General features: G+C 36.6%; 1 protein-coding gene, 1 long non-coding RNA gene and 1 other non-coding gene across 4 annotated transcripts in view; 2 read left to right on the top strand and 1 right to left on the bottom strand.

Moving 5' to 3' along the window:
- Positions 1 to 1,202: 1,202 nt before the first annotated feature.
- Positions 1,203 to 2,308, top strand: LOC111753587 (uncharacterized). Its single transcript, XR_002788360.2, has 2 exons — positions 1,203 to 1,720; positions 2,108 to 2,308. It is a non-coding gene; the product is annotated as an uncharacterized LOC111753587 (long non-coding RNA).
- LOC111753668 (small nucleolar RNA SNORA24) lies at positions 1,775 to 1,905 on the top strand. Its single transcript, XR_002788453.1, has one exon. It is a non-coding gene; the product is annotated as a small nucleolar RNA SNORA24 (small nucleolar RNA).
- Positions 2,309 to 2,461: 153 nt separating the features above from the next.
- Prss12 (serine protease 12) overlaps positions 2,462 to 27,629 on the bottom strand; it is a 66,603-nt gene continuing 41,435 nt past the window's right edge. Inside the window, exons 6-11 of one of the 2 annotated variants that reach the window (XM_003477121.4) lie at positions 26,194 to 26,335; positions 20,356 to 20,561; positions 17,436 to 17,514; positions 16,587 to 16,709; positions 6,179 to 6,459; positions 2,462 to 4,426 (exon numbers count right to left, since the gene is read on the bottom strand). In XM_003477121.4, coding sequence (XP_003477169.2) covers positions 4,119 to 4,426; positions 6,179 to 6,459; positions 16,587 to 16,709; positions 17,436 to 17,514; positions 20,356 to 20,561; positions 26,194 to 26,335 — 1,139 coding nt within the window. In that variant the 3' untranslated portion in view covers positions 2,462 to 4,118. The remainder of the gene's footprint in view (positions 4,427 to 6,178; positions 6,460 to 16,586; positions 16,710 to 17,435; positions 17,515 to 20,355; positions 20,562 to 26,193; positions 26,336 to 27,629) is intronic. The other variant, XM_063260707.1, reaches the window with a different exon arrangement.

Below are 27,629 nucleotides of genomic sequence, written 5' to 3' on the forward strand. Positions count from 1 at the left end.
CTTGTTTCATAGCTAAGAAAAGCTAAAACAATTTTTTACTGTGATCTAACAAGCACCTGTCTTAAGACTAAAACTTTTTTTAGGAGGGGCTGGGAATCGAACACAAACCCTTGGCCCAGAGCTACCTTTCAACTTTTTTACTCTGAGACACGGTCTTGCTAAAAGGCCACAATGACCAAGTAGGAATCAAATTTGTGACCCTCCAGCCTCAGCCTACCGAATGCTAGGATGGCAGGCATGCACCATCACGTACACCTCGCTAAAACTATTCTTGACCGTTGGAGATCCCATTTTACACGGGCAGTCGCTCTACTTTTTAATTGCACCCTCAATGAAACATACAGCAGGGAATTAAGATCCAGACACCTGGATCCCAAATGCTTCCAGAGAAAGTGACCAGATACCGGTCAGACCAAAGACACCTACAAGCAGAGCTACGCCGCGCCAATTAGGACTCACTCAACCTTTTCTCTTTTTTCTAATCTTCCCCACCCCCGTACTAGCTATGGAACTCAGAGCTTTCGCGCCGGGTGCACCCAGTGCTTTTTTATTTTATTATTTCTGACAGTTCTCTGTGCGTTGGTAAATCCCCAGGCTGAGCACGAATTCGCCACCTTTCTGTGTCTGCCGGGATTCCAGGGATGCGCCACTTCGCGCGGCCCTTTTTCTTATCTTGTGTTCAGGAAATCCGCTGAGCTGGTCTCTTACTGGCGAACCATTTCCCTTAAGAAACTACGGGAGGGGGACACCTAAGACATTGGCGTTTCAGCAAAAGCAAGGAATCCCAGCGAATGCTGAAAGGCACGGATAGCACGAAAAGTTCACCGGCAGAGAACCCAAAAAAAGCCAACTTTATACAAATTAACCTACCACAAGGTTAAATGCCGAAATCAGTATCTCCGTAGCAACAGTAACTTCTAAAGCAACGACCTTAAACAGAAAAATAATCTTTCTACTGCAGTAAATTCACTCAGCCTTGGAGAGCCGCGGAACTTCACAACCTCGCGAGTTTTCCGCCACCATGTGCGCATGCGTCTGAAGTCCAGGTAACCAGCTCAATCCTAGATGGTGCGGGCGGGAACGGGGGCGGGGTCGGGGGCGGGGGCGGGGAGGGGCAGAGAGAGAAGGGGGCGGAGACAGGAGAGGGGCGGAGGTGGAGGCGTGGGGGGAGGTGAGATGCGGAGCGCCTAGAGAGGGGTGGAACCACAGCAGGAAGTGGAAGACTACAAATGGAAGCGTAGGGACGAGGGCTTGCAGGAAGGGGCGGAGCTAACGGAGGGAAAGGTCCCCGCCCTTCGCTGCGCTTCCCCCGGAAAGGCGTCATCGGCTCTATAAGGCAGTGTGCGGCGGCAAACTCGGCCTTTTGCGTCCGGGAAGTGCGCAGGTTGTGGTCCTTGACCTGTTTGTGTCTTGTCTGCTAAAATGATTTCGTCAGAACATAAGGACGTGATTAAACTGCAGAAAGCTCAAAATTCTTGCTTTAGTGGTAGGAGGCGGTCAGTCTTAAAAGTCTTTAGTTTTGAGGACCCGAACAGATTTCGACATGCATTAGATTGCATAACGGCCACGTGCAGCCTAGGATCCTGAGCGGGCGAGCGGGCGCCCATGAATGCTCCCGGAGACGCCGGCGAGGCGTGAGCTCCAAGGCCGCCCGCATGTGAGCGTTTTGAGCCCATATTTGGCGCCAGAGCACTCAGAACCGCCACCATTTGAGCACGTGGTGAGTAGTGTCACTGGGAGTTGGGTGTGCTGGTTGAGCTCTGGACTCTTGAATCTCCATGTGTCTTTGGGACCTGTCAGTTGTGGCAGTCTCCCTTCCTAGCCATGGAAGAGCATATTCTTGTTTATTGGCAAAGCTGTCACCATTTAATTGGTATCAGATTCTGACTTGCACAAGTAACATTCTTCACTGTAAAACCTAGAGGAGGCAGTTACTGGGTAAACTACTATAAGTATTGTCGAATCGTTTGAAACCCATATTACAGTTGTAGGAAGAGTGCTTGTTAGACTGGTTTTAAGAGCCAATTGAAAGTAAATAGCTGCTAAGATCTTAGTGATGTAATTACACAGATCTGACTTTCTAATGCTAGTTTTGTTTTCTTAACAGATAATCAAGAAATCTAAAGCGGTAAATGGCGAAGTGTCATCCGTGTTTCAGTGGATCACCAAACTTTAAACTCTTAGAACTGGGCGTTTTGAACAGTCTGGAAACTACTGAAGTAGTATTTTGAACATGATGTCTGAATTGTTTAAATTAATATTTAAGGTACTTCCTTGATGTAATTGAATAAAATGCTTGATTTGTGTAGATGGATATGCACTGTTCAATTAACGAGTAAAGTAAAAATATTCCCAGTCTACTGTTAAAAAGATTGTGTAATGTAAATTGAATAGTTTGCACATAATAACCAAGAGAACCATATTTGCATACTATCCCCAAAATTAAGGCAATTACACAAGATAAAAATTGATGTGCTTTATTTACATAAATATGCCCTGAACAGTTGTGTCTTCAAAAAAACATTAAGACAATTGGCTACATAACTTATAAATCATGTATTTTACTTATGAATTAATTGCAGGCCTCTTTGCTGCCTTTAAATTTGATAATCCCTGGTATATTAAAAACATCAGTATGAATGTTTATTAGCAATAGTTTAATAACAAGGCCAGCTGTGGAGAAAATTCATTGATAGACTTTTTCATCTCTTACATTATTTTCTTTTAAGACCCTTGAGCAGCAGTACATAACAAAAATGTGAATGCTACTTTAGTAGTTTTAATTGAAATGATGGGCTTTTAGAAAATTTTAGTTTTGCAAAACGTGATTTACAAAAGGATGAGCATCAGTGCAAGAGAGAATTAAGAGGGTTGTTTACAACCATACTAAAGTTCACATTAACTTGTTAACCAGTTTCTACACTGAATTCAGAAGAGGTGTGACATCTGAAATAATTCCCTTCTCTAGGAGTATTAGCAGTCTTACTGATGTGTGCCTTTTATTTGGGCAAAGTTTTGGTTTTGCTACCAAGAATTCCCTGTAAAGCCGTCTTATCATTTTTGAGAAAAACTGACTTTCAAGTGAGATGACCATGGGTTTGGGGGATGTGCATCTAACCTCCTTTGGATTCCTTCTTAGAGGAAGTTATTCACCAGTCCATTTGAAAACACTATTGTAAAATTCCTTTGTCGTGACCTTTTAGTGTAGTCACCTAATACTGTCACATGTTAAACTGACAAGCATTTGATACATTTGCCAATATAGACAAAGGAAGGCATTTTGACTGAGTAGTGATGAAAACTGATTCCAGGGTCTTGCACAAGCTAGGCAAGTGCTCTATGAAGAGCTGTAAGTTGAATAAGTCAATTGCTGAAAAGTTCCAGTAGGTGGCTCTCTCCCATCATAATCCTGAGTCCTGGACTTCAGGTGGTACTTTATTTTACCTACTCACAGATTTCACATAGATATTAAAGATTAATATACTAGGTGTGTTAATATGCCTGATATATTCAGCTAGCACTTTTCATGTTTTAAATCTTTTCACATTTTTAATTTTTCCCTTTTAAGAGTTTATTTAGTATCTGCTTAACAAAGATACCTGGAAATACCAGGTGCCTTTATTGGGAAATATATTGTAACAGGCTAACAAAGTCCTTGTGGCCTCATGGTCCTATTCCACCTTGGAAGTTGTTAATGGAATTCCCCATGGGCAAGTGATTGCATTTGACAAAACCCACAGCTTTGATAGGGGAAGATAACTTGTCAAATGAACAAATAGAAAATACATTTAGAGGCATATATCAAATGAGTTTTTACTACAAATCCGTACCCCATATTGATTCATTTGATTGAAAACAGCCTAATTATAAAATTGAATGTAGAGAATGCTGGGAAACAGGCAAAGGAAATAAATTTTCCCAGTAATTTCAATCATCAATAATGTAAGGATAATATTACACTGAGGTATCTAACCGTAAATGTTCACATCACAAAAAGCAGCAAAGGGTATACAGTTTCTGTCAACATAAAGGAAACTTCAAGCTCCTTTGTCTTGTGCTAATAGAGTTAGTAGCTTTCATCAGTTTCTTCAGATATTTACTGTTGAGCTGTCTGCAAATCATAGTTTGGTGACGCTTTTTATCCAAGGTACAAAGGCTGAGACTTTAGTGTAAACACCAGGAGAATCCTTGGCTCCACAGCCGTATCCCCAGGATGTTACCCCATACACAACCCAGGTCTCTCCTGGACGTTCACACATGAGCGGTCCTCCACTGTCTCCCTGGCAGCTGTCCATTCGTTTGTGTTCCTGGAGGTTTCCAGCACAGAGCATTCTCCCAGTAAATCTTCCCTTATAGCGGTCTTCACAGAATCTCTTGGGAAGTAAAGGGATGGCTGCTTGCTGTAATGTTCTTGAATATGCTCTTCCTACTCAGACCAAATATATGGATTAGTCAGTGAGATCCCAGCTGAGAATCAACATTTAACAATTAAATGAACATTTAGTAGTTTGGGAAACAATTTCTGCTGTATCACTAGTGTAGTTTAACATACATGGTAACTCAATAAAATAGTATACTTTTAATTGTTGGCACATCCTTCCCAAATTTATGAGTACTGAGTTTGGAGGGATAATGCATAACATGGACTTGGCTGACACAAAAAGTAACTAAAGAAAGCACATTAGTGCAGGCTTTAGTATTTGAACTGCATGTATAAAAACCTAAAAATAATCTGAAGATACAGCTCAGTGGCAGAGTGCTTGCCTAGCATGTACAATGTCCTACACTCAGTTCCTAGTATCACCACCCCCAAAAAACCCAAAATTTGAAAAAGCTAAAAATACTTTCATGCTGGTTATATATTGAGACATACATTTGAAAACAGTACTTTTCAATTTGGAGATTAAATATGAGTGGTAATCACATATAAGAAGCTAAGGTGGTAGAAACAGTATTTCATAATGAATGATTTGGAAATAAAATGTACTTTCCCACATATAAATAGACTTCACAAAGTTCATTTTATGGTACTCTACTTCCTGGTAAGCCATGACTTAATTCAGTGGCTAATGTGTACAGTTAATGTGTCCATGATCTTGGGAGTACAGATTGCATCATATATTTAATTAAACTGGAGAAAGAAGACCACAAAAATTCTATACAATTTACTCCTTTAGTCATTTCTATTCATTTAGATATGGTGTCCAAAGGAAGGTGACATAATCCATCATAATTCAAATAGACTTTAGCCTTCTCAAAGACTTGATATACCTTCATCTGATTTTGTTACTAAATTATTTCAGGAAATGCTTCTTCCCCCACCTACTTTAATTCCAGGATATTACTAATGTTCTCAGTGCATCTCAGCTGCTACAAATGTTCTATAAAATCAGCTTGAATGTAAAATTGGATAAAGTAAACAAACACTAAGATATATTAAAACCTTATTTTTATCACCTGTAGGAATAATGTGACACTTCAAAAGTACAATTGTTAGTAATCTTTTTCACTGGAGAGCAGCCAATCTGATTTCAAGTTCATCCTGTGCAAGGATTAGCTTAGACACTGATGTAACTCTACAAGACAATTCAAAGAACTATATTTGCCCCAAAAGAACATTAACTACACATTACTCATGCCTAGGGGTCACAAGTGGCAAGATCAAGAAGGAATAATAGAAAATGTGATGGTTCTCTTCAGCCTTAGCTTCTATCTCAGTAGCTCTTGTCTGCTGTAAAAGAACTCGTCATAAAATTTTTCTAGATAAAGACTAGCAAAGAAACAAAGCAGACACCAAAACCTTTCTAGGCCTACTTGCATCAAAGGCATGTGGAAAAACCATTTAAATTTATAGACTGCCAGTTGCTTGTTGTGAAGTAGAATCTTAAAATCTCTTCCTGTTCTCTCATGGATCTGAAGAACTAAAAGTTAAACTATTCTGTACTCCTCAATTCTACTGGTAATTGAGTTTTATTTATGCTAAAATTCAAACTGGAACAAATAGTACCCTCAGGATCTGAAGCCAGGCTATAATGCACACATTTCATACCTGGCATAATTTCCAAACAACTGTGCCTAAACCCACTTAAAGATCTCACTTCCCATTATCCATTCAAATGTGGGATACCAGACACAAGAACACATCCAGCTTCCCCCATTCCCTGGTTAGCTGCAGTACCTGTGTCTCCCCATCCTGTTACGTAACAATTGGAGGCTGTCTTCTGTGGCCTCTCCCTGCGCAGCGGCAAGCAGGCTGGCAAGACGTGGCTGCTGAACCTGGCACACTGCTCCTCTGGTCCTTGCAGTCTAACCAGGGCAATGTCGTAGTCATTACTGACCGGCCGATACTTCTGGTGAATCACAATCAGTTGAACTCCAATCTCTTCTTCAAACTCCTCTGGTACCAAAGTATGGTAATCCCCAACCCGGATAACGTAGTTCCTGGTGCTGTTACCATACCTGAGAGAGACAGAACTAGTGAGACACATGATTCAGATACAGACAATGAGTGATTAACAGCAAGGAAGATTAATGGAGGTACTGTAAATCTTCATTGGAAACTCATTCTCTCCTGCCGTCATTCATATCACTATGAAATCTAGATGACCAAATAATTGTTCAAATGGGGAGAATATGAAAAATAAGGGTAAAATAGGGGCTAATCAACCTGCAAATTATCTGCCAAATTAAAGACAAAACAGAGATAAATAGTATACAGCAGAATTACTGTCCTGTTTATGCTGTCCTTGTTTTCCAAGATTTGTATTCTTTATTTTAGCTCCATGAAGCTAACTTGGTATTCCTCAAAGCACTTAGGATAATCCACCTCCTTCCTAGTAAAGAGACTCAGTTACATTCTTTCCTGTTACCCTAAATTATATTTTCAGGTCAAAATATATTTATTATATTCATTTGACTTTTCAATCTCTTCCCTGATGTTACTTTAAGGAAATCTTTGACAGCCTCATTTTAAAAATATTTTTTTGTTTGTTTGAGTTTTTGAGACAAGGTCTGTCTACATTGCCTAGGCTAGCCTCAACTCTGTGGCAGTCCTCCTGCCTAATCTGCCCAGGAGCTAGGATTAGGAGTGTCACCACACCTGTATGCTTATTTAAAACTGCAATTCCTTTTTTGTTTTGTCATCCTCAGCTCTCCTGATAACCTTGATCTGCACCACTTTTTTTTATTAGCACTTAATGCTTTCTAACTATCTAGTTTATTACATATATTATTTTCCATACTGTCTTGCTTGGATAAAATTATTCCAAGTCAAGAATGTTTATCTGTTGTATTCACTGAGAAGTCTTAAACATGTATAATAGTCAATGAATGTCTGTTTGTTTCTTTGTTTAGTTTTTGAGACAGGATCTTGCTATGTAGTTCAGACTAGCCATGAACTCATCATGTAGCCCAGGCTGACTATATCTTCCTGCCTCAGCCTCCTGAGTGCTGGGATTACAGGCATGTGCCACCATGCCTAGCTGATGGATATTTATTTTTAATGTGTAATTCTTTGCTCCATGCTCCATAAGAAGCTATTGATTAAAGTAGAAACACAATATTTGCTAGACTGATAATTCCCAGTTTGTTTGTTAACTAACATCTCTTGATTCTATACATCTGACATTTTGGGCCAGATCATTCTTTGTTATGAAAAAGAATGCACTAAGCATGATAGGGTGTTTAAAAGAATCCCTGCCCCCTATTCACTAGACCTCATTAGTACATACACCATCCCCCAGTTGTTTTAACTCAAATTGTCTCTAGATAATGTGAAATGTGCCATAAGGGGCAAAAATGTCCCCATTGGAGATCCAATGACCTACAATACGTGACCCAAACCTATCTGCTTGCTTCTGTTTCACATTGAAGATTGTAGCACGTTGCTCACTATCTTGCCCTCTGCTAGTGCTTACAACATTCTTAATCATTTCATTTCCAACACCTTTCCCTTCCGTTCTCTGCATTACTCAAGTGCAGTCACTATGTTTGCTACTTAACTATCTTAACCACTTATTCTCAACAAGAGACTTTAGACTTTATAATCACCAAATACACTTGCTGAAATCTCGATTTGTCTACTGCTGTTTTTATAGTTCTGCAATCCTCCAAACCCACTGAACGTCAGTCCTCTGACTTCACTGCTTTTTTATTTCTGTCTTACTTTGCTTATGATGGCCCCCTTTCGTGGTTAGGAGTCCACTGTCCATTACCACAACCACCAATTACAGAATTATTCTTGCCTGCCAAAACTTAACTGTTTCAACTGTTTTCAACTGTCTACATATTGTACTTGGTGCAGGCATCTGATTGTTGAAAAGGAAAGTGTACATTTAACAACTCACATCTTAATTTTTTTAACCAAAACTTGAGAGAGTCACCCACCGCTGATGAGGCATCTAGTTGAATGTTCGGCTAAAGAAACTTCATTTAAAAGCTTTGAATTTTCTAGGTATGACCTATTTAAAATGTTATCTCCCAAGTTATGAGATGTTCAGGGTTCTAATATCCTCAAGTAAGATTCTGACCCTCTCATTACATCATGTTCTTAATTATGTCAGCTAAAAAAACCCTAAAAACAAAAACTACTGGCTTATACAGCCACCTACTATCAATCTATAAATTCTAATAATATTTTATGATTCCTGCAGACTCCATCATCATCATGTATCTTTAAAGTTATATTTTGCTTACAGAATATACTAATAGGTTTCACTTCAAAACTAAAGATTAATTCATTAGTCCATTATTTCACATACTGAAACTTTAAAAAGTAATACTTATGGAGAATAAGCTGGCATCAGGTAAATCTAACTTCTATTTTCTTGTGTGCCCAATATGTCGTCAAGTTGCAATACACCTTACTAACAATATGCTCATATATTTAAAGTATTACAAAATGTAGTTAATATGAAAATTAAGATATTTAATATTCACATCTATAGGGAAAATGTTTAGTATTTTCACATTAAGTATTCAAAACACTATACATACTTCGTATTTTTAGTACAGCTCACTTCAGTTGCTTCAGTAGCCACATACACAGCTGGTTACTACTGTTTTGGCATGCAGATGTAAATAATTTCTTAAATTCCATTCCAAAACAGTATGCAGCATTTCAGCAGCACTTTTAAAGATGCAATAGTGCTTGCCTGCTAAGCGCAAAGTTGTGAGTTTGATCCCCAGTATAAAAAAAAAAATGAAAATTATTCTTATTAACATGTTCTTAATAAATATATGTTAACACCTTGAAAGAATCCATTGTACTTTCTCCCTAAATTACTGAAATAAAGGGACGTCTTGCCAACTTTCATAACAAAACTATCATAGTTTCTATTTCAAAAATAAATCCCCACAAAAATTAATATTTTTAATAGGGGTTGTTCACCATCATCACCTATAACACTTTTAAACACTGAGTCTTCAAGCTTCATAGTCTTTGAGTATGTAAATTAAGTGTTGATTAGACCCATAAGTGATTCAAATTCATGGGCTTGAGATTACAATTCACTGGACCAAAGTTTCTTTGTTTTGTTTTTATTGTCTTTTTGAAACAGGGTTTTCTATGCAGTTCAGGCTGACTGTGAACTCACTTTGTAGCTCAGGCTGGCCTCAAACTTGAGGCCTCCTGCCTCAGCCTCCTGCCTCAGTCTGCTGGGACTACAGGCGTGCCTCACCACACCTGCCTCTGATCCAAAACTTCTTAAAGGCATAGTCATAAACCCTGCTCCTGCCCACCCAGGATTTCAGAGGGTAAAGTAAACATCCTACTGATTTCAAGTAGATATCAAAATGCAAAAAGCATTTTATAAAGAACCAAGAAGTGGAAGGAGGTGAGGGGGAAAGGATATAAAGAAAGAACTAAGATGTGATATATGTGGGCCAACTCCTCAGATGAATAATATTATGTACTACAAACATGTACTAATAATATAAAATAAATATAAAAATAAAAATATTAAATGCCAATACATTTAATATATACACCATGTTCTTGGATTAAACAGATTTAAGCAGGTGTCATCCAGAAGTAGTACGGCAAGCAATCAAGAGTTAATACTAAACTGAAGGAAAAATGTATTTTAAAAAGGAGAAGGGCACCGATCTTGTCAAAATGAAATTTTTAGTACCTATGCTTTTAAAGTTGTTCCAAGTTAAGGATCATAAAAACCTAAGCAGGGAGTTCCACACTTCTTAACCACCACTTGTTCTTAGAATAGATTTTACACATGCAATTTTCTGTTGTTGTTGTACTAGTGATTGAACTCACTACCTTGTGCTTGCCAGGCAGGCACTGTGCTGCTGGGCTATATCCCCAGCTACACTTGCAATTTAAAGAGCATCTGACACAAGTCTATCCCAGTGGTGAGAATTAAATACTTCAACACATATCTTTGACAGAAATCTCCAATATATTTATGGGCTTCAAAATGTTTATGGTTCTTGCCTTCTCAAGGAAACATAATGGAACTCTCTTTTTCCATGCATTTTAATGTCTTTCTTGCAAGCAGGTGGTCATGAGTTCGATCCCCGGTACCGATAAAAAAAATTTTGTTATTTTGTTGGACTTTATTATACTAAAAAATGCTTCTAAAGTAAATATTTTCAGTTTTGGCTGACACATAGTGTAGTTGTTTGCTTTGTTTAAAATGCCTTCAATTCCCCCTCAAATAAGAAATAGATTAAATTCCCAGCCAAGCCTGAGCAGGAGAGGATATGATGTGCAGCAAGTATAGTAAAATCTAATGTCCCAAGTTCTTTGCGACTCCAGGGTTAAAATAAACAACAGCAATATATCAAAAATAAACTAAAATTTGAAGTAGTAGTTCAAATTTTAGGATCATATTCTTTGTGTTTATTATTTATATGGAATCATTTCCACATGAAAAAATATTTTATATCACAACTCTTGATACTAGATGCTTATGCACATCTCTTTTTTTTTTTTTTTTTAACCTTTTTTTTTTATCGGTACCGGGGATCGAACTCATGACCACCTGCTTGCAAGGCAGGTGCTTATCCCACTGAGCTAAATCCCCAGCCCCTTTTTCTTTCTTTTTTTTTTTTTTTTACTTTTTTTTAACCTTTTTTTTTTTTGTCTTTTTTTTATCGGTACTGGGGATCGAACTCACGACTGCCTGCTTGCAAGGCAGGCGCTTATGCCGCTGAGCTAAATCCCTGCTTATGCACATCTCAATACTAGAATCTGTTTTTCTGTCTTGTCTGGATGAAACTCAAAATGTAGTTCACTGAAGTTGCTTGTGTAAGTGATTCCAGTTGCTTAAAGAGAACCTCAAAAATCTTATAGTCATTTATATGTGTATACACCGTGTGCACACAGGAAATGGTTTTAGCATAATTAATGATGTTATGTATATCAGCAAATACCACTATCTTAAAAACTGCACTACCAGCTACCATGCAAGTGCTTATGATGGAACATATGTTAGCACCTAAAACACTCCTGAAAAAGTAAGTCTCATTACCTCTGTGGCTTGCCTTTCTAATTACAAAGATCTAGACATTTCTGATTTTCAAAGCAATAATCTGACATAGTCCAGCTGCTTTGGCATTTCTAAGCAAAAAGTCAAAAAGATACAAATCAGTCAAAAAAATTCTTAAGCATATCAAATTTAGAGTAGAATTACCAAAATAAGAGAGTCATTGTTTTAGGTACATTCATTTCTCCAAAATTGTGTTTGTTATCAGAATAAGCAATTAAAAGGAATTAGTTTAATATTCAGGAACTTCTCCCTTAATTATACGGCTGTATCACTACAGACACAGGTCATTTCACGGCACTTTGTAGAAATGACTTAAAATAGTAGCAAAAGCAAGCAGTTTATGTTATGACAGATTCACAGAACAACTGCAATAAAAGTTTATCCATATTTCCACTTCAAACTTTGAATGGTATATTACATTCTAAACTCTTATTGCTTTAGCACTAGGAAAAATGTGAAATAAATGAGCTCTAAAACCTTTGTGATTTACCAACTACTTGAGATACTCTTGGTGCACTGTCATGTGGGAAGTCTGTGCTTCGGATGCCTCACAATCTATGAACACTATGAGAGACGAAGAGTTGGATTCCCACAGTTCTGCGAGTCTTGCAGTATGGTATCCATAAAAAGACTACCCTGTGTGAAATGGTGGATCTGAAATAATGACATTTTTATCTCATCCTCCTCAGGATCAGATCAGAGTGATAGTCTCATCATTCTTGGACTGTTCCGATATGAGGATGAGATAAAATAGTGATTATTTTGTGATGGTAAAACAAAAGGCTCTTGTTTCCTTGTAATAAAGTAAGATGGTAGTAACAATTTACACTGTATTGTTCAGAAGTGGCTGTTCAAGGGCACTGACCCCTTTACCACTGCAAGAAGCAGATACCAAATAAGGCTGACTGCATGAGAAACCTTTTTGTACATGAAAGTCCAGCAGTTGACAAAGCACAGGGAATAAAAATAGGAAAAGGAAGTGGGACAGTTTATTTCAAATATGAATCCAGGTCCTCTACCAATAGGTCTTAACTTAAACTAATATATCTCTCAATCCCTAAGAAATCTAAAAGTAAAGGGTCTGACTACTTTGCTTCTATACCAGTCTTCATTTTGAAAATCCTCATGATTAAAGGAGGATTGTTTTAAACCTAAGTCCTTGACTCTAGAGAAACAAATTTGGGGGCTTGTCCTAATCACTAGTAACTTGCTCTATACCGTTCAATAAAATGGAGTGTTTGAGCATCCTAGGCACTTCAAACAGGAAATCTATGAAATCCAGCAAGACTTGTAGACAAGTCAGATGGACATGTAACACATTTACAAAATAGTTTTCCCTCTACTCACAGTAGAATTTTGTATTACAACCAAAGCCTATGAAAATACTGCATATCATAAGAATTCCTCTGCTCTTTAACTAACTCTCTTTATCTTATCCTGTATAAACAATGGGAAGAAATCCCAAATGACATATGGAAGGAGTTATCTGTTGATCAAGGTTTAAAATAACTACCAGCCTCTAAAGAGCCAACATTCTTAAGAATATCCACTAACTGGCAACTGAGCCTCACTTTAATCATGCAACAATCATTAGAGTATCTAAGATGTGCCAAGGAATATGTTAGACACTTGGTCTATACACACAAGGGGGATAATTACTGACTTTAAGTAGTTATCTAGTGGAAGGCTAAGAGAGGAATAGTGACATACCACAAATAAATTCAACATTACTCCTCCTCAAAAAAATTTGTTCCACGAAGAACAAAAGTCCAAATTGAAGTTTTCAATTTCAATCTCAACTTTTTGATCAATCTTACATTTTTAAGCCTGAAACCATGACTATAATGTTTAGTTGAAAAAAATACATATGTATATAACTTTTAGTTGTGATTGGAAAGATAAAAGGTATTGAATAAAAGAAAGATAATAATTAAAATACTAAATTACTTTGTATACATTCCAAGCCCCAAAACAGAATCCAGGTTCTCTACAGTTTTCCACAATTCCCTACTTTTGCTAATATATTCTTTAGTTTTCTCTCACTGATCCCTACTATAATAACAATCAATATTTGTCTTGGATATTAAGGCTCATAACATCATTTGCTCACTGCAATGTTTTACCTTTATTTCACAATTAGTAAACGGAACCTCCAAGAAGTTTAATAATTTCAGTAAAGTTAAACAACAATCAGAATAGCTGGAGCTGTCACCTCAGTACTAGTGGCCAGACTCAATTCTCCTTCTGTTACACTGTTCTCAGTTCTCCCATCTACCTTAATTATTACTGGTCTCCCTCCAGTAGAAAAATAAAAAAGTCAGGCCCTTCCACACAGCCTCTCTAGTTCCTACCATAATAGGTTTTTATCACTTGGTAAAATAGACATATTTGAGTCATTCAAAGGTACTCAAGTACATATGCAAGAATCATTTATATAACTTCAAGGTCATTAAAACATCCTTAGATTTTTGTGTTACACCCTCAAACCTATCCAATACATCTGCAAATCACTCATCTCCAAAACTCCTCTTTTATCACATCTTGATGCTTAGAAACCTTCCGTTGTTCCCATTGCCTGGAATCAAACAAAAATGACAGCTTTATCATTCCAGGCCTTCCCTCTTTCTCTCTGCTTAGTCACCATGCAAACCCTGATTGTGATAAACCAGCTAGTAATACCCATGGTGCACTCTGCCATACTTGAGGATGGCACATCCTTTCCCATCACCATACTCTAAACCTTGCTTACAGACTGCACAACAACACATTTCCTTCTATCTATAGTTCATTCTACCTTTGCACTGTAGAAGCATTAAAGACATAAAACATAACCGCAAAAAAACTTTCTTATGTTAAAGCAAAACTTATCTCCCTCTGATATCTGTGGCATTTGAAATAATGGACAACAAACCTAATCAGAGTGCACATCATCTCTGCTTTCTGTTTAATGGCCCTTCATTTTTTCAAGTCATAGCAGTCAGAACTGAGCACAGTTCTTTCTGATAGGAACAGTGCTTTTTTTCACCAATAATAGCTTGAGCCCAGTAAACACAATAATAAGGCTTCTCACTGCTTTGAACCTCTGCCATCAGTGTTGTCCAAGACAAGTAATGTTGTGGGCAATCACATTACATTGCTGACATGTAGTAACATTGCAGGACACTAAATCCTATGAGCTTTTTCACTTGCATTGTATTTAAGCCAAATTTCATCATCTTTATCCAATATTACTAGAATCAGGTCATCAACATCTTTTACCACTACAGTCCTATCTCCAAACATATAATACACCACTAATCTCTCCCAATCCTATGGCATCCAAAACAGTAATTAACTTCCCATAGGAATCTTTTTTCAGCTTAGCAGTTAATATGGTGAACGAGACAAGGATCCATGTCTGTCAGCTCCACTATATTCTCCTTCATTCCTCAAATATCCAGATCATATCCAATTCTATCCATTAAGTGATTCTTAACCTTTGTAGCACATAAGAATCTTCCGAGATGACTGATAAAAATGTCAACTTTTGAGTCTCAGCTCCAAAAACTTAGTAGACAGGGGCCTAGAAACCTGAGTTTTTAACAAGCTAACTGAAACTAATATTGTAGCGAAAATAGCACATTTTAAAGAGGATGCCCTAGACTCGGTCATTCCAGCAACATCAGTGTTTCCCATCTCCAGAGTCATATTACTGTTCCATAAACTCTGACAGCAAGGATCCCACCTGTCTTGTTTTCTGTTTTATCATTAGTGCATAGACTATGCCTGAGAATAGCAGAGGCTGAAAAACTACTAAAGTGAAGAGTGAATATAATCTTAATTGTAATTGTCACTCATGCAATGCAGAGATACATTAAACCGGCTGATATCTAAGTGAAATCTCAAATTCAATTATATTCTAGAAATGGTAAACATTATTTAAAATGTAGATTTGTATAATGTGAACAAAACATAGAAAATTCCTCCACAAATACTGGTTAAAATAGATAAATAGGATATAGTCTTATATATCCTAGAAACAAAGATATGTAAGAATTTGCAAGCTGGGCACAGTAGTGTATTCCTGTAATTCCAGTACTGAAGAGACTGAGGCAAGAGGATTGCCCTGAGTTCAAGGCAGGCCTGGCTACACATTGAGGTCAATGCCTGAACTACACAGTAAATCTCAAAAAGAAGAAGAAGAGGAAGAAGAGGAGAAGGAGGAGGAGGAGGAGGAGGAGGAGGAGGAGGAGGGGGAGGAGGAAGAAGAAGAAGAAGAAGAACAAAAGATCATTAAATTTTTTTAAATTTTTAACTATGTAGTACATATTCTTTTTGTTTCCTTTTTGTTTCCTGTTTTCCAAAACAAAATTAAGATAGCATAATAAAACTTCTTGTACTTAATACCTTTCTTCAGTAATTATCAATATTTTGCATTGTGATGGTATACATCTTTGAAAAAATGCCAAAATTAATGCTGAGGAAATAGCTATTAAGTAGAGCAAAAAGGTCAAAAGAGCTTTGGACAAGGGAATAACTACTGCAAATGTGAACTCTGCAACTCTGCAGTGCTGATTATCTGGCAAGACTACAGAATAGACTGTTGAAATGTTTGGGCCAAAAGGAAATAATCAGCTCTAAATTACATGATAGCCAAAAATGAAATAGCTGCAATCTGACTTTCCAGAAGGTGGAAATGGAGAATTCTAAGAGACACAAAACATGGAACAGATGGATGCATCAAAGATGTTAAAATGATGCTCACAGCATTGCAGGATTCACTCCTGATGACCTAAAGGCACTTCTACCTTGACGGGGATGTGATTCCAGCTCAGGTCAGCTCTTGAGGGAACACAACGTCCCCTCCCCAAATTCATCTTCTCTTTTCCCTGGACCCAGAGCTTCATTTAACACCAGGACAGTGAGTGGCTTCCTGCAGATTCTCTGTTCTGTATGCGGCTTGGTTCACTGCCACAACGCTGCTGACACAGATAGGGGAGCCTTCCAGCTTGGCTCTGGCACCCCAAATGCCGCTGGGCAGGAAGGACTGGATGGCACAACTGGTGAGGCAGAGCCCAGTCAAAAAAAAAAGTGCACACATACCTCTTGAAACAGTGCGCTGCTGTCAGGACCCAGCAGCTGCTCAGGAGCGTGGCCCCACAGAGGAGCCTGCCATCTCCATGAGATGATTTCAGCCGGAGGGAGACCTGCCAAGGCCAGCCACCCCTGAGAAGAAAGCGAGCCACTGGTCCATTACAGGGAAAAAGCAAAGAAAAGCAACAGTTTGGCCAAAGGTTTTAATGATTTTTCATGTCCTGTGGAGGGAGAGGAGGTGAAGGAACTCAAAAGGCACTCCAGGATGGTAGATGCCTTTCTGTTTGGAGAACGAGCCCCAAACTAAGCAGACCGTCACTATCTCTAAACAGGTGCTTCCAGACATCTGCCCGCATCCCCCATCTGACACTGCTCCTTGAAACAAACTGAGTCTCTTTTATATTTCATGCCTAGAATATAATTTCTGTCCTCCCCTCTAGCTCACCTAAGTAGCCTGAACAAGTAGTTGGTAAACAAAGTGCTGGTTTCCTATAAGTTAATTAAGCAAACAGCAACAATATTAAAACGAACCAAACCAGAAACAAATATATTCTAAATCAATTAAATCTTCACAGTTACATATTTTTCCAGTTTCCTTTCTTTTTTTTTTATGGTTTCCTGCCACATCACTTTTGAGCAACACATCTGTCTCATGAGATAATGATACAGAAACACAATCTGCATAAATTACATGTAGGTCAAGCGACAATGAAATTATCACTGTAATCAGTACTTAATTTGGGAAAGAAAACGGATACAACAAATTTCTTGCATAATAATACAAAAATCAGGTTGGCACCACTGTATGTGTGTTATTTATTCTATAACATGGAAAAGGTCCTTCAAAGACCCCTTTACCTTAAAGAATTTTTCCCCCCAATGATCCGCTTTTGCCGACGGTGCAGTAATCTCAAACCACAGACAGAGGAAAGGGACTCTGAAACAGAAATGGGTCAATGGTTCACTATCACAGTGCTCACAGAGGGCTAAAAATAGAACTGGTACATTGCCTTCGTACTTCTTTTCTATTTTAAAAAAGTGTCTTTGCTTTGAAAATTATGAAATATTTTAATTTTCGTAAAAACAGATTTTCTTTAACCAAATGACAATAATTTGCAAGCAGAAAAAAACTTTATGAAGCTTCACATCATTCCACTCTGAAAAGTTTTATGTGGGTAACTATACCTTCTTTTGCTGATTATAGAGGTTATTTTGATGTTTGGAAACATTTGAAAAAAAAGGTAGAATTGAAAGGCAGTAATGTTCCAAATGATTTACTTTCAACATAGAAAATTATTCAAAGCCAAGTATAGAAATGTAGTTCAGACAAGCAAGGCACACTCCCAAAAAGAATTCTGAGAACACGTATAGTAATATAGAATATTAAGTAGAAAAGGCCTCATACATCAGGTTAAGTGACAAACTACATTTAAGAGTATCTAGTCAAGTGTTCCAAGAAAGCATCTTCTGTCAAGAATATACAAACATGACTAGGGATTGTAGCTCATTGTTAGAATGTTTGCCGAGCATCTACAAAATCTTGGAATCAATTTCCAATACTGCAGGAAAAAAAAATTTGTAAATGAGAAGAGTTAAGTTAAAAACATGTAAGCATGTGAAAAGGTAAGGGTCAGGGATGCAGCTCAGTGGCAGAACATTTGTTTAGCATGTGTGAGACCCTGCATTCAATCCCTGATGTCAGAGAGAAAAATATGGGAAAATCCACAAAATAAGGGCATATATAACAAGATGTGACTAATTTATAAAGTAATTTTGTAAAGTAGAATTTATAGAGAGGTACTTTGCTTAAGTATGCACATGAAGATTCTGCGAAGATCATGAAAACCTGATCAGCACTAATGGTCTCTCACAATAACCAGCTGGAGGGGGCACAAGAGGAAATCATCAATAGTTTATTTCTTGATAGAGAAAGAAATTCAACAGTGTATATCAGGATGATTAATTTGCCAAATGATCTCAGAGGCATGCTGTCAAAATTTTAACCTTCATCTCTTAAGATATGAGTATCCTAGATGACACTGCAAATTTAAAGCTATTAGAAAAACGTAAGTTTCCAATAATGCTCCAAGCCTGGTTGATGTAAATGATGCCAAGAAAAGAAATGATGTAACACTGAGCAAGCAAAACATGAAGTTTACCTCATTCTGGCTTAAAGTACTTGATTGCAAGAAGTAAAAATCTATTTAAACATTTTTCTGTTGTAAAACAAATTGAGAAGCAGTATCAAGTTCATTGATAAAAGGAGCTCATTAGATGGCCAATAACTAATATCTTGATTTTAGTCATTTTAAAGAAATTTCCAATTCTAAGCCTCAACACAAAATCGATGTGTTAATAAGCCAGATTCTTGCTAGGCATGGTGGTGCATCCCTGTGACCCCAGCACTCAGGAGGCTGAGGCAGGACTGCTCAAGTTCGAGGCCAGCCTTGGCTATACAATAAGTTTAAGGCCACCATGAGCTGAACAACAAAATCGTGTTAAAAAAAAAAAAAAGGAAGCCAGATTCTTTTACCTAGCTAGAAATCATTATCTAGATGAAATCATTTTAGTGAGGTATGATAGCATTACCTATCATGTAAAGAGATTTAAAATAACATATAACAACTCTATGAAAGCATAGACACAAATGCTTAAGTAATGAAACAAATCTATGACATGTCATAGTTAGGATAGTTTCATATGCTATTGTAAAACATTTTGAAATTATTGAAAGTTTACATTTCCCAACTGTTTAAGAATTTGATAAATCCAAAGAACTAGTTATATTCAACTTTTATGTATAATTTAATATGGAGAAGGAAATTTAATAAATTAAATTGTAGTCATCGCTCAGGGAAAACAGGTTTACCAACTGTTCTTTTCACACTTAGAAGCCCCTTATACATGAAGAATCATCTTAACAACATTCATTTATTGCATTTTTAGAAGTTATTAAAATGTACTAAAAGAGAATGCTCAAGTACATGAAAACGAAGAACTCTCAATCCAGATAAATTTTTTTCATAAAACATAATCACAGATTTCTCCAAAATGGCTAATTCTCCTACTTGTTCTTTTTAAAGAAACATTTATTTCATAAAAATTGAATGTACCCAGCACTGTCAAGAACTCTAAGTAGGAAATATCTACTGTACTATGCAAATATTTCCCTTTATTCTAATTTTATTTTTTAACTTTGGAGAACAAAATCTACAAAAGGTTTTTTTCTTCTTAAAATTCATTTAAAAGTATGCTTGTTTAAATATTAACAAAATTGGAGTGTCTTTCTTTGATTCATTTGTATATTTTCATTTTTTTCCCTTTTAGGAAATAGGTGTCAATTCTGAATCTTCAGGGATAACAACATACCTGACATCTTTTTTTTTTCGTTTTTTTTTTATCGGTACCAGGGATCAAACTCACGACTGCCTGCTTGGAAGGCAGGCGCTTATGCCGCTGAGCTAAATCCCCAGCCCCTCATACCTGACATCTTTATTCTAGCCAACAAACAAATGATACAGAAATGGCTAAGAATGCAAGAAGGGATTTATTTCAAAGATGGTAAATCTTCTGAATCCACTCCTGCTCCTGAACTCCATTATGCCTGTAAGTTTCACATGGGCACATTTGCCAAAAAACCTGGGCTTTAAATAGTAGCAGAAAAAACAAGGGACTGTGTACATTCTCATTGTATGGAGTTTTGTTACCAAAGTACTGCTTCTGTTATGATCAGGGATTAATAGTCTGATTTTTTTTGGTGCCCTAGAAGGGTACTTACCTTTATTACTATTACTTGATGCTTTTTTGCTAAAGTAATCACAAATAACTCCTGCATCCTCACTGTGACGGCAGTTGTGACGTCCAATATCTTGCTTGATACAGTCAGCCACAGACCTCTCACTTCCTGTACACTCCACATTATCCATATGGATAGGTCCTTTCCCTTCCCCAAAATAAGCCATAGTTCTTGCTTTGGCAGGACCCCTGGATGTGGAGAATCAGTCACTCAGACATCTGTACAAATCACAACATCGTATGCTCAAATTCACAACATCATATGCTCAAATTCAACTTTATTTTCAAATTTTACATATAAAAATTAGCATACACATGTACTAAAAATCCTTTATTTCATTACTGTCAAAAAATTGAAGAAGTAATGTCTATACCTTCTTCATTGTCATACCTCATAGATACTTAATGGAATAAGTAGCATCTAATTTACCTTCTTCTTAGAAAGTCACACTTACTGACATGTCAGATATGATAACCTTTAATCAACAGGAAAAAAAATACCCCATACACAATTTTTTACCTTCTTAAAGAGCATAGAAGTCTCTTTAAATTGGTGTAATTTTGCCAATGACATTATAAGATTAAATAATCAGCAGGCTGGAACACAGGAACTAATTTATTTGCCTCCTTAAGATGTAAAAATTACAGTTCTTGCTAAAGCAAAAAGAACACAAAACACAAAACCGAGCATCATGAAGAGAAGCCAGACTTGTGCTATTTTTCTTGCTGGTTTGTTTCACGCAAGGTCTCATTATGAAATACAGGCTGACCTTAAACTTGTTGTATAGATTAAGCTGTCCTTAAATTCACAATCCTTCTGTCTTAGCTTCCTGAGTGCTGAGATCACAGGCATGTGTCACCACTCCCAGTCATGTATTTCCTTTAATAACACATTTTTTAAATATGCAAATATAAACCCTTTTAGGTGAAATAGCATATTTTAAATGCACCATATTTAAATGCACTCAATTCTTAATAAATCAATGAACATAATTATGAAATGCAAAAGCTTTAAGGTTTAAATTACAGGAAAACTACTTTCAAAATCTGAAGTTAAGAAAAATATATTAAACAAGCTGGGCATGGTAGCAGGAGACTGAGGAAGGAGGATTGCCACCAGGCTGAGGCCAGCCTGAGCTACACAGTGAGTTCAGGAGAAGCCTAAACTCTACAACAAGACCCTATCTCAAAAAACAAAGTAAGCAAGCAAACAACAACAATGATATATATGTGCATATATATATGCACATACATATACATGTATTAAGCTAAACATTGAGAGTAAATCATAGAAAACCAAAAAGATTGGTAAATTCAACAAAATTAAATGAGGAATATCACTTTAGTAAAAATTTATTATTTTAAAGAATGTGAAAAGATGATTAAAATGCTAATGTTCATAATATTTATTGGTTAATACACGTTTTCAAGTAGAGGAAAACAAAGAACTCCACAAACAATTTAAGAAAAAATTTTAAAACCAAAGAGAGGGCCAGGGATATAGCTCAGCGACACAATGCCTGCCTGGCAAGTGCTACGTCTCAGGCTCAATTTCCAGGACCCACAAAAAAACAAGAGAAAAATAGGGAAGATAAATACAAAGAGACTAAAAGGCATTTTATTAATTGGAAAGCACCAAAAGCTAATCAAACAAATGAAAACAGTTCAATCTCACTAGTAATCAAGGATAAATAATAAGATACAGTAGGCACCCACCAGAGGAGCAACAGACGGATGCAAAAAAGATCACTGTTGCTAGTGAGGTGTAAGACACTGTAGAGACTTGGGAAAGCAATCTTGCAGCTCTTGGTAAAACTGACGGTGCACATAGCCTACTCCTGATTCTATTCCGTAAAAAATATTACACAAGTGTAACAGTATAAAAGTGTAAACATATTCATAGTAGTCTTTGCTATTAATTTTTAATACCAAAACTAGAAATGACATTGCTATGGTTTGAATGTCTGTCAAAACTTACACTGAAGTTTAATTTCTTGGGTAAGGCATTAAGGTAGGACCGGTTGGATCTTCTGACATGCTTGGATCATGAGATCTCTGCTCTCATCTATTTATGGATTAATAAGTTAATGGTTCTCTCACGAGTGAATGTGTCTGCTACCAGATTGACTGTCTCTTGTATGCACCCCTCTTTCTTTATGATGTTCTGCACCACCCTGGACCTCTGCAGAGTCCTCACTGGCAAGAAAGGCCTCATTAGATTAGGCATCTTAACACTTTGCCCTCCAGAACTGTGAAGTGAACAACCTTTTATTCTTTATAAATTATTCAGTCTATGGTTTTCAGTTAAAGCAACAGAAAACAGATCAAGAAAGGTATATAAGTGGCTCAGTATCAGCAGAGCAAATAAAAAACATGGATATTGATGTAATTTAATATTACAGAGCAGAAAGAATATGAGTTAGTTACAACTACTTGCATCAAGCAATACTGAAAAAAAAGAACCTAAAGTGTAACTGCCTACTTTGAAAATGATATTTTAAGGGCCAGGAATTTAGCTCAGTGGCGTGCCTGCCTTGCAAGCGTGCGGTCATGAGTTTGATTCCCGGTACCAAAAGAAAAAATAATATTTTTAAAATAAAAAAGCATTGTTTAAGGCTATAACTTGCTCTAAATTATGAAAATGTCAATGGAATGACACCAAATTCAAGGTAGTTTTTACTTTGTGATGGTAGAGTAAGGAGGGTGGGATTGGCATATGGAGAGCTTAAAAGAAGAACCCTATTTTCAGGGTCAGCCACAGGGACAGAAGTGCCTCATAGCCTTGCAGATTCCACGTGTGTCTGCATGCAGGAAGGAAATTTAGCACACGGTTTCAAGGAGAAAACTAACTATGTATACTTCCTATAGGTCAAGAAAGTATATTTGATTCAAGCATTTTTAAATAGATATCAGAGAGGATTATATCACTATGTATTTCCCTGAATATTAAGGAATGATAAAGGGTTTTAAATGTCAATACAAATATACCATAAATGAAATGCTTTGCAAGTATTTCAATTTAAGATATGAATTAGATGCACCCAATTTTAGATCTCTGCTAAAATAAAAGGGTACACCATTTAAAAATTCTTTTGGAGAATAGACTCTAGCAGTGTATTTATTCTTCAAGAACAATACCATATTGAAACACATTCATAGAAAGTTCAAACAGAATGGAATTTCCATCATGGCTGTTTAGTCTATCTCAAGAATTGAACTGATCTCAACACTTCTCTGTCAGTTCAGTAAAAATAATGCTAGACTTTGCCAGACATTATGTAATGCATCATTAACTGATGCCTTTTACTTTTCTGCTCACTCCAAACATATCACATTACTTGCCATTCATGTTTCCTGGTTTCTATTATCTCATTTCTGTTTTTCTCATTACAAAAATGCTCTCTAATGTTATTTTGATTCTCAGTGTTTCCAAGAACTAATCATCAAGCATGATGTAGCTTGCTGCAGGGCAGATCACTAGAACTTCCATTAAAGAAGATCAGGTCTTTAACAGTTTAAAATTTTTTCTGGACTGATTTCTATTAAATCAATGCATTATCAAATTTGCATAAAAAACAGATCCTCTGATCTAGTCACATATGTGTTTTTACATTTTTTTTTCATGTTTGGAGGAGCTTCCATACTGTTTTGCATTGTGACTGCATCAATCTACATTCCTACCAACAGTTCACAAGGGTTTCAGTTTCTCCATGAATTTGCCAACACTTGTCATCTTTTTATTTGTTTTGTCTGTCGTTTAAGTTTTTTTACAGTGCCATCCTAACATCAAGTTAAATTCACAGGTTAAATTTGAATGTTAAATGCACTAAATGACAACCTCCCAAAAGCCCAACAAAAAGGGTAGAGAGAAATCAAAGAAAAAAATACATTAATAAATATGCATAGTGTTATGGTTTGTGTTTGGATGCCCCACCCAAAACCACATGTGGTCATGGGGGCAGACTTCTGGAATTTGTGAATAATTCATAGGTTCAATGTTGAGATTATGGGTGTGAGTGCCACACCCAAGTGGGCGTGGCCTACATACAATATAAGGGACAAAAAGAGTCTTCTCTTGCACAATCTGCCCCCTTTGCTGCTTTTTGTTTTCCACTGCCATGAACTGTTACCGTCTGCCATGTGCAACTCTGCCTTTGACCCAGCTGATGATGGACTGAAACCTCCACAAACTGTGAGCTAAATAAACTTTTCCTTCCTTAATTTTGAGTGTTGAGTACTTTATCTCAGCAACAAGAGAAAAGTACCCAAGACACATGGTAACATCTTCTGGTCTTAAACTTGACTGAGACACACAATTTGGAATCACATTTAATTCCCATCTTTCCCTTTATATTTCCAAAGGTAAAGTAGCTTCCTTGGATCACTACCAAAAGAACAAAAGTATAGCCAAGAAACCAGTCTCAAACTGCAATACCTGTTAATGTCCAATTTTAGGAAAGGAAATGCACTGGAATATAATGCAAGAACAAACATAATTTTTTTTTCAAATGGAAGAAGGAGTAATGGCAGGGCAAATTAAGATAAATCATTGACTAAATTCACCTGTACATCTAATCTAGACTATCCCTGTGTTCCTCCTCAATTACTCCATATTTTGAGAACTGAAAATATGTATCAAATTGACCCTAAGGCAATTAGAATTAAAACTGAGTCTAAAACTGAACAATAAAATTAAATAGTACCTAAATTTCCAAAAATAAAATTTGAATTAAAAGCTTACCAAAAATATTCACACTTTTATTAAAATAGTCTTTTAAAAGTACAAATTTTGTATTTTACCTAGCATTAGCCAATTGAATTGATCAACGCTTAAGACAATACACATAAATATATAATCATGGATATATTTTCAAATCAAACCATTATTATTTTATTACTATGAGCTAGGCAATTGTGTATATAAGCTTAAGTCTCTTTTAAGAACGTAGCTTTTCCGTATTTATATAACTCTAAAAATGTCACTGTCATTCATGGACATTTGCAGGGCCAGGAGAACTGTAAGTCACTCAGCTGAGGTCTAAGAAGAGATCTGCCTTTTGTTTCAGATCTCAGATCTTCCCTTGTTCTTGTTTAAAACTGTACCCCGGCTTCTTTTCAGTCTACTAGTGCCATGTGTTCTTACCATTACTCAAGCCCGAAGGAAGCTGAGCACTTATATTTTGTCCGCAATGCACATCCTAGCTTTCCTGTGCTTAGGAACACTACACAGCACTTCAACACAATGTTGGAAGACTGTTCCTGAGTGAAATCATCATACACCCATTCCACAGAATGCAAAGAATATAAAAGGCACTAAATAGACTGCAACAAAATAACAGCAGAGCTTGGACCTTAGCCTTCTAAGCGATGGCTCAGTATGTGCTAATTCTGTGTTCACAGCAACTTTCTAGACTGTAACTACCACTGAGTAATAAAAACTATTGTAATTTCAACAATCTGCACTCCCTTAAAAGGCTGCAGTGTTGAAGCATGACTCACAGGGGAAAGGTTAACACTCTGGGCTGAGAGAAGCAGTATTATGAGTACTCTCAGTTATTAGACTATTTTTACTAGATAGAAAGCTACAGATCTTTGTGACATAACATTTCTTAAAAGACAGATACAAGGATTTTGACTGGATTGTACTTAATACTTCTTCATAATTCTGAATCAATCAAACCAGCAAGCTGCAAGTATTTTAACAGAATGAAAAAAAAAAAAAAAGAAAAATGAATTTTGTACAAGGAGTAGCTCATTAGAATAAGCCTTTTTAAAAACCAACTTTTTTCAAACATCCAGGGCAAATAAGTGTTTTCCTTACTTATAACCAAGCTGTCGACAGATCACAGCTGCGTCCTTATCAGTCCATCCGTCATCACAGATTGTTCCCCACTGGCCATTGACAAAAACCTCCACTCGTCCTTCTTTTTTATTTTCTCCATCCATAAGTCTTATAGGAAAACCTAGGTGATGATTCAAGAGTATTAGAAAAGCCAAAACAAGCAAACTTGTACTAAAGCATGAGACTACAAAACATAATTATTATTTTAAAACACGTATAATACCATTGTTCTTGAGAGTGAAAGAGAAAAAAAGAAAAGAGATATCAATAAAAAATTGTATCCACTTCTGTCTGCCTTTTGAAGTCCTCAGGTCAAAGTGCTCACCTTGCCCAACTTTGCATCTTCAACATTTGGAACAGTACAAGGCACATAGATGACCTGCATTGCTGTTTGTTGAATGAATGATACGATCAAACAAAATTATTTCATTACAACTAACATATAGTAGAACAAGAATATTACCATAGTTTTTGTTTCACATCTTTTTAAATACATAAATAACTAGAAATTCATAACATAAATAACTAAAAAATCTATAGTCTTTTTAAGGAAGTCATAAACAGATACAACACTGGTGTACATAAGTACCTTGAGTGGGTCTCGCTTGAATATTGATTCCAAGTCAAAAATCACTAAAATATAAAAACTGAGGAACACCTCTAGTATACTGAGACTTAAATTATACAAATGAAGTAACTGACGGACTATCAAATATCTCTATTCTCACCACTAAATATGGTGATGTTTAACTTAACACCCTTACTGAGATTTGCTAACCTGGCTAACCTTGTGAGGTCAATATGGTGGGCCCTAATGCAGTATAACAACTGTCCTTCCAGAAAGAAGAAATTTAGACATAGTTATACCCAAAAAGAGGAAAATCTAAGAGATGTAGGGAGAAGAATCCCACCTTTAAGCCAAGAACAACCCTGGGGCATATTTATCCCCCATCACCAATGTCAGTTCCATGAACTACTTATTAGTAGTTTTAAAAAACCAGAGTTTTAGCTATGTCACAAAACATAGGATATTTGAAACTGCATTTCTCATTAATGTATCTTCAATTTAGGGGTTCTTCACAAGAGTTGTAGGAATACTGATATAGCAGAATACTGATATGTCTGAGAAGATCACTCCGTGTTCCAAATACTTGCTACCACAGACAAACATCTATTTCTCACAAACTGGTTCTGTCCCCACTAATCACATGCAATCTTTAACCAGATAATCCTGGGAGGATTGTAAATCCTCCATAAGAGAGCCTGAGTCCTCCATAAGTGAAAAGAAAGAAAGTTGAAAATACAGTCAACAAAGAACAAAGTGAAAAACTATACTTCTATTTTAAATAATGTTAAATTAGTACAGAGTTACCACAATCCCACAGTTTAGAATACAATGAGGAAACAACCATATA

The sequence above is a fragment of the Cavia porcellus genome, unplaced genomic scaffold (genome assembly GCF_034190915.1).
Source record: "Cavia porcellus strain 051 isolate PalLab524CR breed Dunkin Hartley unplaced genomic scaffold, mCavPor4.1 scaffold_14, whole genome shotgun sequence".
In the NCBI taxonomy this organism is placed as follows: domain Eukaryota; kingdom Metazoa; phylum Chordata; class Mammalia; order Rodentia; family Caviidae; genus Cavia; species Cavia porcellus.